Below are 12941 nucleotides of genomic sequence, written 5' to 3'. Positions count from 1 at the left end.
CAAATAAGATTATACGTATAGTATTTAATGCTATGTCCAAAATTAGAACTTGATTAATTTCTAACAAAACCTTCTTACCAGAAGATAATGCTATCAGAGAGGTTTCTTTACAGGACAGTGTTTAATATTCCTTTTTTTTCCTTTTGTATTTTCAGTTATTTGAAACCCTACAGTCAAAGTTATCAATGTATCAGAGAGGAATACAGACATTCTCAGAACAAGTACTTCACCAGTATTGATAGTGGAGTTGTCATTATTAAAGGATATCTGTCAAGTCTTATGCTGTTAATGACAAAAAGTTGACAAATATCCATAGTGATTTTTCAGAAATCGCAAGATCTGCAGCTGTGCCTCCATTATGTACTGTATAATTGAAAGATTACAGTTTTGTGAAAATTAATTAAAGCCAACTCAATTTGAGAAACAAACAGACCAACACATGAAGAAAGTTTCAGTATTGGAAATTAACCCTTAAAACTGAAATGTTGCATGGAAATCTGGAATTGTTGGCAAGAGTTCAGACCTTAAGATTTCAACAAAATTCTCATTTAAACTCCAACTCGGCTTGATATTCTGACATTTGATTAGTCTCGATTTGGTGTTAGCCAATCAGACATAACAATTCTTACACCTGACTAGTCTGGATATGGTGTTAGCCAATCAGACATCACACTTCTTAATCTTACTAGTCTGGATTTGGTGGTCAATCAGACATCACCATTCAGATATCTTATTTGTCAGTTGTTTGGTGTTAATTAATCGGACATCACTATAATAGGAAGAAAACTTGATAATGTTATTGAAAATGTGGCTTGTACTTTAAATAGATTCTGTGTATGTGTATGGAAGAAGGATTACATTTAGGGGGGGGTCCACAACTGATCCAAAACTATTTTATTTTTAATTAGTTGATTGGTTTAGTTTTGTTAGATTTAATGGCAATTTTTACTAAGTATTGGCCATATTATGCCAAGAAAATGGGTACTATATGCCTTTTCCAAGGACATAATGAGGCAGCCAACTTGGGCAGGGTTGAGTATGTACTGAACCCATGACAATTGGATTACAAGCCTGACAGTCAACCAGCTGAGCTATAATTGCTTCTAACCCTGTAGAAGCTTATACAGTTATAAAGATTGCATACATAAAATGTTGTATCCATTTCCATCTCAAGTTAAAGTGATAGAAGCACGGTTCTTTCTCAAGATAGCAACACATATTGAAGCATAGTTAGATGCAGTAGTCACTTTTGCAGACAGTATAAGCTACAGTGTAATTAAAATGTTAAAGTGTTGTGATACAAGTTTAACAGTCTCATATCTTCTTGTCTAGCAAGCTATAAGATATTCAGTTTGATAATGAAAGTTATATAGTTGCTATAACTTAAATGAAAATGTAGGATAATAATACTGTAGGTCTAAAGTTTTTACTCTGGTACGTGAGGAATCCCTCTCTTGCTAGACTCATCTACTCGAGCATCATGGTTAACTGTGGGAAAGATTTTATGTTAAAATTGTTGAAAGTCAGGGCAACACTAATTGGTACAGATGAAGCACCTGGTTCTACAGAAGACTTGGTAATTATTCTAACAAACTTTCTTCCATCTTTTTTTAAAAAAGATTTTGTTACTGGCATCAAAATGGAATCAAAGGACCTCAACTTCTGGAATCTTCTGCATTCAGAGATAAATCACATTTGTGTCCAAACAGTCCTTTTGTCAATAATGAACATTTCTAATTTTTTTCCATGCATGAAACGTCATTAAAGGGATTTAACATAATCGTTTGTTGTCCTGTTCTTATCATAATCATTTTATATCAAAGCTTAGCAAATTTTATTTTATTGCTGAGCTTATCTTGGGAGAAGCACAACATACCAATCCACTGTCCATCTGTACATCCATACCCTAAAAAAATACTTTTATCCCAGCTTTTCTTAGAGCTACCAAACTTCTTAATCAGTGGCATTTTAGCTGCTGCTGCTGCCAAGAGAACTTCACTGGTTGGATTTTGCTTTGAAATGAGAGGGTTAAGAAGGTTAAATCTTTTTTCTTCTTTTTTTTTTTGGTGTAGAAAATTCAGATTAGGATGTAACTAAACTAAGTCTGTTATTTTTTATTAACATGGAATAGAGAGATTAGATAAATTCCTTTGATATTGGTCTCTGAATGAACTTACAATACAACAATGAATTTGCTTCTTGTAGAATTTGTGGGATTTTAGAATAATGGAATAGGGAACTCAAAAAGTAATTTCAAACAGATCGAAAGCTTGAGCAGAAAGACATTAGTTTTGTCTGTGCAATCAGGATATACCATTTCTGCATTAGGCATCAAAGAATTTGGTTAGTGAATCTAAATTTTGGGAGAAGTGGGGAACTAATTTAAGTACCATATGTACCATTTTTTCCTGTTCCATAACTTGTGATTAAACTATATTTCAATAAGATCACGTTCCAAATTGTAGGAAATGAAATTAATTTGTGTTCCATGTGACTACCCCCTACATACAAACAGACAAATAAAATGCTTGTTTCTTAATAAACTGAATGAAACTAACATTGTACTGTTCTCATTTATTCCTCCTTTTTTCTTGGCAATTTTTGTTTAAAAGATGCAAATGTATCCACTATCCAAACTGTGCATGGTCCTGTAATGTAGTTAGTGTTTATGACAGATAACAACATTGACATATTATTCACTGACATAAATATAGATAAACAAATTGTGTTTGGTTGGTATCACAGGTTTGAATATGTTGTCAAACTGAAAATTGGATCCCAAAAAAATCAAAAAAGAGAAAATCCAGACTGATTGCTTGAAGACACCATTAATTCACTCATGACAGTGTATGGTGCAAAATAACCATGAGTGAATTACAACCAGGTTAACAATATAACAATATTTTGCTAATAAGAAACATTAGAAGGAAATAAATTCAGTGTGCTAGTATAAATGGCAATATTTTGCTAGCATGGGTTACACAAAGTATTCTTAAGACAATGCAGTGTATGCTGTTGCTCTGCAGACATCAATGAATGTTTTTATCAATCATGATGGCAGGTGGCAAACAATAAAGCATGTGCGGTGAATAAGCACTTTGTGGATAGTAATAAACCGATTGTTTTAACTTGGGCTGTGAAATAGAAAAATTATTTTATTGCAGAAGAAGCCAGCATTAGAAGTGGTGTTAGGGAACTGGGCTGTTTAATGACTGAATCCTCATTTTACAATCACGTCGATAATAATTTTTAATATTGAGCTTTTTCTAATGAAGTTGTTCGTTATTCAGTTTAAATAATATTTTTTCTCTCAAAATATCCAACATATGAAAGATAGGTGTACGTGAAAAATCTGTGTATGATGTCACTGCTTTTTGTTTTCTTGACGAGTCTGGTTCCCGTAGTGGTTTTTAATAGTATCTTGCCAAATCAGTAGTCCATAATTTGGGAACTAGACTAACTGTTAATACACCACCAAACAAGATTCCTTTGTTTTCAAAAACACACGACATTTATTTCGTGACACGTCTACGTCGAAATTCAATTTTTTTTTGTGTTCAATTAGTACAATGTTAATGTCGTGACTTCAGTGGAAGTAATAATCAAATTTCTTATCATCCCAGAGGATATCTCTAAATGCCAGTTCAAGAATTCTCTGAACCTCGCTTGCCCACAATTGTCCGTATCTGTGAAATCAAGCTTGATATTTTACGAAGTATTCATTTCGCTTGGCTGCCTTGTTATCTTTGATCACAGTTATGAAAGAGTCGGTTAATTTAAGGTAGTTTCTGTTACATACACCATAACATTTATTAGTGTTCGATTGATCAAATGAAGTGAGTTCACCCGACATACGACCGAGGCCGCTAGATTTTAAGTTAGTCCGATTTTTGTGCCTTTTACCTTTTTTTTTAATTCCACCTCCATTTTTTATATTCAGAAGTCATAATTAACATGATAATACAAAGGTGGCCAGCTTTAATTAAGTGCAACAATACAACAAATACTTCCACAATTCAGTTATCAAAACACAGTTGGCACTTAATTAGGTTCTCACAGAAACACTCACGGACATAGCTGTTATTATAGATTGATGCATTTTACGTTTAATTACAAGAGGACACATTGCATTTATGATGATTGCACTTAAAAGGAACTAAAAGATGGAACTAGAACACAAATTTCAATTAATAAAAAAATTATTTAATTTGTATTTATTTATTAAAGTACTGCCTCCACTTGGTGTAAGTGACATTTTCATTGATCAAAATTTCCTTACATATCATTAATTGCGGTGTACTAGGAATATCGTTTGGAATGAAAATGTAAAAAGTTGTATGAGCTATTTTAAAATTTGATATTTCATAGTGTTGATTAAAATTTCCAGGTCTTATCTACCGTTTTCAACGATGAAACGAGTGATACATCAAAGTTTCTGTTACCAATTTTGATCGCAATTTATCTTCAAGTTCAGCAAATAAAAAAATTTTCAGGTTTAAAAAATGGGATCCACGCCTGACACCACATAAGCGGGTTTGCGAGTTATCAAGGGAGTGGTGTATTATAATGAAGAAGTATTTTATTATTACTAGATAAACGTTTGTTGCACAGAGTTCATCTGTTTAAGGCCCCCAAATTAATAAACTGCAGCAAGCAGGGTGCAATTGTTCTGGGATATTTAAAAACTACTGCTCCTTGTTAAGTTCATTATACATTCAGAGATATACTCATCACTGTACTGACAACTGTTATAAAACATGCCAGAAATAATAACCTCTGTTGGAACCATTTGGTTTTCAATGCACAGCCAGATGTGATGTTCAAGTGATTTGGAAGAGGGTATGTAAACCCAAACAAATTTTACTAAAACTCCTTAGAAATGCTCACAGAATATACTTAAAAATTTTTAAAGGCTTCCCATAAAAGAAATCTGTTAAAAGCTGAATAAAAAATTCATGTATACCAAAGGACACGTGCATACATCAAATTTGTGTTCAAGGCATTTTCCCATGCAACTTTTGAAAAAATAATTCTTTGCTTGAGGCAAAGAGCTGCAGTTGTTTTCAACTGCAATTTATACTTGGATATGAGAAAAAAAATGTACCGTTGAAGAATCCCCACCATTAATGGGTGGGAAATGTTCTTAAATATTGACATTAATGTAGCATAATTCTTCATCTGACAAAACATTTTTTGTTTCTAAACAGTTCTACTTGTGGGTGTTCAAAGTTTTTCATTAAAAAATTAAGGTCTATTGCCCCATTCCATCCTGCAACAACCTCACTTCCATCCATCTAGCTGATACCAACCACTCATAATTTGTTTTGTTAGTTTTCATGCAAAAACAAAAAGCAGTGATGTTTGTACTATGAATTACTATATTTGAAAAGTAAAAGCGGCATTTAACAACTCATTTGATAAAATATTAATAAAACAAGTTCATGAATATAAAATAAATTGAAGAAATGTGTTACACTACACATATTTTACTGTACACTCAAAATAAAATACTTGAGTATTTACATGTCACATACATCACTGTAATAAGAATGACATATTTTGATGTTTGTGGGAAATTGTGGGAAATCATGTTAACAACAGAAATTAATCACATTTTTGTAGTTATTCAAGGATCCAGTGTCCATTAAAAAACAGCAAGTAATTCCTGTGAATAGCACAGCTAGTATGGACTGTACTTCATCAAGAAGTCCTGGAAATGAAATAATACACATAATTATAAGCAATAAGATTTGTTTTATGCATAAAATACTATTTGGGTAATAAATTATACCAGGTACAGTTTATATGGTTACACAATAGTATACTCAGAATAATGATGCTGTCCCAATTTCTTGTTCCAAAAAGCTTGTTTGCAGAAATAAAATTATGCAATTTTATTTTACTTAAATGTCAATTTTTCAGCTATATTCTGTTGATATCTTCTAATACTGACATACCAAACTAAATCAAAAGAAAAAAAATACCTTTACTAAACTTTGTCACTGATGTAGTTTCAATATAGTTTGGGGCTTTTAAGTCCGACACAAAAAAATTACTTTACTTCAAACCAAAAGCTTTTTCTATTGATATATTTTTGACAAACATTAAAGTGAATATGTTTATAACATTATTAATTTTGTACATTTACATACCTTCACTAATTTTAATAGGAAAAAGAAATGTACTGAATTTTTAAAAGAACATATGCCCCCCAACCCCAAGTATTAAAGAAATGTTAATTTAGACAAATTTGAACAACACATAATATCTTGAATTTTGAATTGGGTCATCTGCATATGTATGCAAATATGACTACTAAATTAAATTAGCTTACTTAATGTGGTTGTAGTATAGTGAAGCTAACAAGGTGTTTGTCCAAAAACAGACCATACATTTGCAGGTAAAATTTTTTTTTTTTTTAAATTGCTGCAAAATCTGGAAAATCTCTTCAGCTTATCCACACACACACATACATACATACATACACACACATAATATCTACATACCAAATTTCATGCCTGTTTTACTTAATCATACCAACATACTTTGTCACAAAAACTCAAATGTTCAGAAAATGTAGTTTACAAAAAGATATAACACAAAAAAGATATACACTAGTCTTCTGCATACAGAATGAGATATTCCTAACAAGTTTGTCTGCTGTGTGACAGTTTATAATGATCATCTAGCACCAGGGCATCATGCCACATATATGTAGCATTAAGTCCCACTCACATTATCCTGACATTAGGCTCAGGGTGTCACTTCTAAGTTCTAACCAGCTATATATGCTGGGATGGAGCTAAGATGTGTCAACAATAGGCTCACCAGTCTTAACACTAAGCTCTTAATGCTGAGCACTAAGAGAGGCAGCTGCTAGTACCAATTTTATAAGTCTTTGGTATGACTCAGCCAGGGTTTGAACCCACGATCTACATCTGAGGCAAATGCTCTGTCCACCAAAACAGTCAATATCCCCAACAAATCTAATTGTCTACAGTGAGTGATTTTTGTGCAACCTTGCAAGCAAGTTTCTCTGGACTAAAAGAGAGAGAGTATCAGGACTACATCTTCATGACTCACACTAAATAAAAAGCTTTCACATTTATTATCCATATGTTTGTAAAGTCACATAAGTAGAAAAAGACGGCAGTCACAACAACAACTGTGTCAAATGTGTAAGGGCTAAAAAAAATTTCATCTGCATATATTTCCTTAATCCCATGATAGATTTTGTTTTTACTGGAATGAATCATGTATGATGCAAAGAAAATTCATTCTGTGACACCCATGCCTCTTGGAGCTTAGGTCAAGGTCAGTTGTAGAAGATTTGTTTCATTGTTTTTGTTAAATTTTTCCTCATGGTCCTAACCCTTGGATATATATGTTCACATTGTGGCATCTTATTATGAGCAGCAAAAGTTCATTCTGTTACACACTTGCCCCTCAGACCTTGGTGTATAGGTTTAGGTCTTTAGTTGAATTATTCCATCTTTTTATTTTCCTATATCCTTTCATGGATCGTGTCAATACTTGAGATGAATTATTATCAAGCAAAGTACAATCACTTGCCACTTTTAGCTGGCATCAAGGTAACAGTCATGGAATGTCGGCAGGAAGATATTTTAAGAGCAAACATCAATGAAAAAGTGAACTACATCAGGCATTTTTCTGACAGCAATGACATCAACTGATGAGATCTGTCCACATTTGATCATCGCATTCAAATTCGTTAGACGGACAATGTTTCCAAAAACTTCATCTGAATAGAATATTTGAAAATATTCCAAAGCTTTCCTGGAGCCATCTAACACTCAGGTGGGTCCAACTCTCTCATAAAACTAAAACAAATCTCTGGTTTTCCAACTTTGTCCAAACAAAATTACGTGGAGTGTACACTTCCTCCAGTTCAAAACCTTCAAAGTCCTCTTCATCGTCATCACTGTTGCCCACAAACGCATTCCATTGCCTCTCCAGACGCCTCCTCTCATTTTACTTTACCAGGTCGAAAGTGGTAAAATCCCCTGATAATTCGAAATCTGACACTTCACTCTCATCTGATCTTTCTTCGAACTCCGCCATTTTGGATACAAATTTCACCATTCGGAAAACTTAAAAGTGCCTACTTTGTTCAATATTTCTAGTTGAATACAAGCTAAGCTCATGAGATAATCCAAATATAATATCTACATTACAAGTAGGAAGTTATTAGAGGTACCCCAAAATTTATATAGTCGGGTACTGTAACGTTAGAGAAGAACACTGCCCCAGACCGGTAAAGCGGTCCATAGTGTTTACGAACTTACTTCCCCTGGACCAGAAAACTGGTCCATAGCGATGAAAGGGTTAAGAAGAAAAATCTATTTTTTGTGTATGAGAAAAATATATATGAAATTTAAGGAGCGACACCGTAATTGTTTTGTATTATTCATACATGATCTCTTCCCCAAAATGATAATAAACATTGTTTTTTTATCATACTTTCAAGAAAGAATTTTTTTGTATGTATGAGAAAAATACATGTACATGAAATTTTGAAAGCCATGCCACAACCATGTTATATCCAAATTCGTGTTATAACAGTGTGTGCTATAGTGGGGTCACACTGTATTGGCTTGTAAATTTTTTTAAAAGGAAAAGAATGCTTCCATCTTTAGGAAGATATGATTATTTTTTACACTGGTATTACTCCTTTACTGACGATTTTTATCAAAAAGTTTCTTCAAATCAGTTTATTTATACCAAATATGGACAATGCAAATATTAGCAGTCCGGTAAATCTCCAGTACTCTGTCGATGCACTATTTTATGCCTGATGATGCCTGAAAATGTGCGATACTTTGTTACTTTTTTAATATAATGTAAGGAGTTATCATGCAGTTTGTGATATTCTGAACAACTATATTTGAACTATCATGAAATGTTGTTTGACTTGCATTTAATAAATGTTCATCATTCTGTTTGTGAAACACTGCTGATCTCTGGATAATGCTCTTTTGTGACAAGATATCAAGCTAATCAAACATGCCTTTGTGAATTGGACCGCTTTGGTGGCCTAGTGGTTAGAGCGTCCGCCTCGGATGTGGGAGTTTGTGGGTTTGATCCCCGTCCGAGTCATACCAAAGACTAACAAAACTGGTACTAACAGCTGCCTCGCTTGGTGCCCAGCATTAAGAGGTTAGTGTTAGGACTGGTCGGCCTGGTGTCAGGATAATGTGACTGGGTGGGACATCATGTTACATGTCTGTGGCATGATGCCCCAGTGCTAGACATCACTATAAACAGTCACACTGCAGACTTCGTAGTGATATGACTGAAAAATTGTTAAAACTACGTTAAAAATCCAAATCACAAACACACATACCTTTGTTAATTGTCTCCTTTGTGAAATCTGAATAGTTAGCAGCTACAATAAATTACAAACGGCAGCAACCAGCTGTGTTATCAACCCCATGTAAGTTTTTAAAAATGCAAAATTTATGTCTATTAAACTTGTATTATGAACTGTGCTTAAATAACTGCACTTCAAAAGTTCCTAAACAAATACAGATCTAACTGTCACACAGAAACAAACTGACTTGTCTAAAGTAGATCTCTCATGAAGACATTGTAAAATTTAAGGCCCATATTTGCCCTCATACAGCATTACTACTACTGTGACAAAGATGGGGCTTTTTGCTCCCCCAAAAAAGTTACAAAACTGATTCATGCAGTCCGTACATTGGAGCAGTATTATCACCAAAAGATTATGGTGACCCCCTCCAAGCAATGCCCTGAGTGCAGGATTATCATGCAGTGTTAAGAGTTTTACTACATTATATGACGCAAAAGTAAGGTTAATACTTTTGGTTAATACTAATTTCTGTTAAATGAAGGAAAATTTCATGACTGGATAGTCAAGAGCATTTTAATGTGGCACATTCTCCTCAATTATACACTGAGAGCCCATTATACACATAATTTTTTTTATTCATTGCTTCTAATCTTCTGAGCAAATTAATATTTTAAGGAAAACAAATGACAACAATTTCTAATGAAAATACTACACTGCAAACTTAACATAATCTACAGGCATGCAGCTATAAAAATGAAATAATTATTATTGAAGTTTTCATCTACCTTATCATGTTGACTTCCAACAAAGGTTTTGAGGTAGTGTATATATCTTGCTGCGAATTCGAACACTGTGGCCTTGTCTGTCTTCACAGACATTCCAGGAACCAACTGTCGCATCAGGTCACATGCATCCTTAATTCTGGCTCTAAAAAGAAAACTATATTTTTTAAATGTTTCAGTTGTGAACCAGGCTTTATGAAAATGCATAATGGTATTCTAGTTTAGTTTTTGCCTGCAACCTGTTGCAAAGGAGTACTCAAAACTGTATGTTATATGTCCATCCCACGCTTAGGAGTCCGCTATGTGGCTGGATAACTAAAAATTTATCACAGAAACCATTTTCTTCTTTCTCTTTCACTGACCATTTACAGTAAAGCTCACTGGCTTTGAGGCTTTTTCCTTATCCAAAGTACAAACCATCCACAAAGTTTGATCCAGGTATGTGACATAAAACTAATATTATTTTGCAGAAACTTTTTTAAAATAGTCACAGTGACCTTGACCTTTCATCTTTTGACCAATTATCAATTGGGTCCTTCCTTCCCAACCGCTCCAGTGGCTTAGTAGTTAGAGCGTCTGCCTCGGATGCGGGAAGTCGTGGGTTCAAATTTCGTCCGAGTCATACTAAAGACTTGCAAAAGTGGTACTAACAGCTGCCTTGCTGAGCATTCAGCATTAAAAGGTTAGTGTTAGGACTGGTCGGCGTGGTGTCAGGATAATATGACTGGGTGGGACATAATGCTGCATGTCTGCAGCATGATGCCCCAGTAATAGACAACACTATAAACTGCCACACTGCAGACATCACAACGATATGACTGAAAAATTGTTAAAGCTACGTTAAAAATCCAAAATCACATCCTTCCTTCCCAAACAGCAAGTCATATACAAAGGTTCTTACTTGATAATGATACAATTTTAGCTGTTATATATAAGCAAAATAGGAGCTTACAGGTGGACAAAAACATAATAGGCTCCACTTTAAGGCTGGTATATAAAAAGTAAAACACAGCAGTCACATGGTCCATCTGTTGTCCAATTTACTTCAGCATTTGGCTCAGGAATTTTATTTTAATGGCCACAGCCTTTGAGATGTGAATTATTGTTTGTAACAAATCTGAACCAAAGTACATTTCAAACAATTCACTTTAAATTGAGAACTAAAGCAACTTTATAAGCACACAGAGTAACTTTATAAACATTCAAACTACAGCTATTACAATAGAAACCGATGACAGCATGTAAATATGACTGCGATTAAGATCTCTATCCAAGAAGAAATGTTTTATGTGGAAAAACATACTGTACAGATGGAAATGAATCATTCAAGCAGATGCAGAAATAAGAAATATCCAATAATACATAAGGTACAATGGAAATACACTCCAAAATTACCAAAAACGGCTACAAGCTGACATGACAGACAGCTGACTCATTAATGATCTATTTGATGTTTTCTAAATGCAATTTTCTATTGATGTTTGCAATTACTTTCAATCAATGACATTTTCACATGCATAATGTGAAATATTACAAACTTATCATTAATGAAAAACAACATTAAGAGCAAATAGGGAGCCCTAGAATATCTTCATCAATTCTCACTATTATAAGTTTTTTCTGAGTTCATGCTTAGACATGATCTACATAACCAGAAACTGCATTTGAATGTCACTGATATTTGATTCAGAATACAAGTATATAATCTTTCACTCTGTCTGGATATACTGAATACATGATGCATTTATCTGTCAATTTTACCTGAACTACAAATAAATCAGTCAAGTATTTTTAATATCATAGACTTAATATTTAACACAAATGTTTTTATACCAATAGTCTGGTGTGTATATGTGCGAGAAAAAGAAAGTTGTTTTGGTTTTAATACAGTTTTTCAGCATATGATAGGATATGCATGGTTGAAGAACCCGAAAAATCACATGAAGAACCACCAACCCATGGGAACCTACTGGCAAGCATTCTCACATACCCACACTGGCTGAGCCAGAGAATTAAATCCACACAGACAGAGGTGAGATGTCGGTCAAGGCAAGCACCTTAGACCACTCAACCACCCTTGGCCCCTGTGTGTGTCACAGAGGTGACAGAGAAAAAGAGAGAAAGAGAGAGGTGCAGTTATCAAGACTGGAATTTGCTGTACATGTATTAAGCTTTTCATACAGAATAATTTAAGATTCCGATAACTTAAACCTAACAAAACCCTACTAGCTTGGTGAAACATTTTATGAAAAAAATAAACCAGTTTAGGACATGCATTATATGAACATTTATTTTTCTGCAACTACAAAAAACATTCTTAGGTGACATTGTAAGAAAAGATGATGTTAGTAATAATAATTTGTATTATTAGTTCTGACGGTCACATACGAGAAGTGCCATTTGTTTATTGTTAGCAAGAGTTATCATTACTTCCAAACTAATGGGAGGATTGCCACCAAATTAACTTTTATCTCAGGGTTTAGCTGGCCCTAAATGAAAATTGCATCCCTCTCATATCCAATAAAGCAACCATTTTAAAAATCTTTTTATTACTACTAGTCATAATGGATGGTCATACTACCATAGTTTTCACTAAAAGACTTATTATCTGGTCCAGCTGGTCCTAATTGGAAAATATGCCAATCTGACAAACAATATGGCTGCTACGGTGGCGATTTTAAAAGTCTTGTTATCACTTCTTTTGAATGGATGGAGTGCTGACTTCGGATTTTAAATAAATGAGCTCTTATGGTGTCTCATTGGACCTAAACAAGAATGGTGCCCATCTGACAACCCATATGGCCACCATATTGGCCATTCTGAAA

The 12941-nt window shown here is 34.0% G+C and overlaps 2 protein-coding genes across 3 annotated transcripts in view; one reads left to right on the top strand and one right to left on the bottom strand.

Moving 5' to 3' along the window:
• LOC149785185 (nuclear pore complex protein Nup160-like) overlaps positions 1 to 1780 on the top strand; it is a 131221-nt gene extending 129441 nt beyond the window's left edge. For both annotated transcript variants that reach the window (XM_089978989.1, XM_089978988.1), the window contains exon 36: positions 156 to 1780. In XM_089978989.1, the coding sequence (XP_089835115.1) occupies positions 156 to 239 (84 nt within the window). In that variant the 3' untranslated portion in view covers positions 240 to 1780. The remainder of the gene's footprint in view (positions 1 to 155) is intronic.
• A 3298-nt stretch (positions 1781 to 5078) lies between these two features.
• Positions 5079 to 12941, bottom strand: part of LOC149785184 (uncharacterized) — a 38580-nt gene continuing 30717 nt past the window's right edge. The window contains exons 7-8 of the mRNA XM_089931189.1: positions 10120 to 10261; positions 5079 to 5710 (exon numbers count right to left, since the gene is read on the bottom strand). Of these exons, the coding sequence (XP_089787315.1) occupies positions 5681 to 5710; positions 10120 to 10261 (172 nt within the window). The 3' untranslated portion in view covers positions 5079 to 5680. The remainder of the gene's footprint in view (positions 5711 to 10119; positions 10262 to 12941) is intronic.

The sequence above is a fragment of the Sinohyriopsis cumingii genome, chromosome 13, assembly GCF_028554795.1.
Source record: "Sinohyriopsis cumingii isolate HCF-2022 chromosome 13, ASM2855479v2, whole genome shotgun sequence".
Taxonomy (NCBI): domain Eukaryota; kingdom Metazoa; phylum Mollusca; class Bivalvia; order Unionida; family Unionidae; genus Sinohyriopsis; species Sinohyriopsis cumingii.
This window is presented reverse-complemented; position numbering and strand designations above follow the sequence as displayed.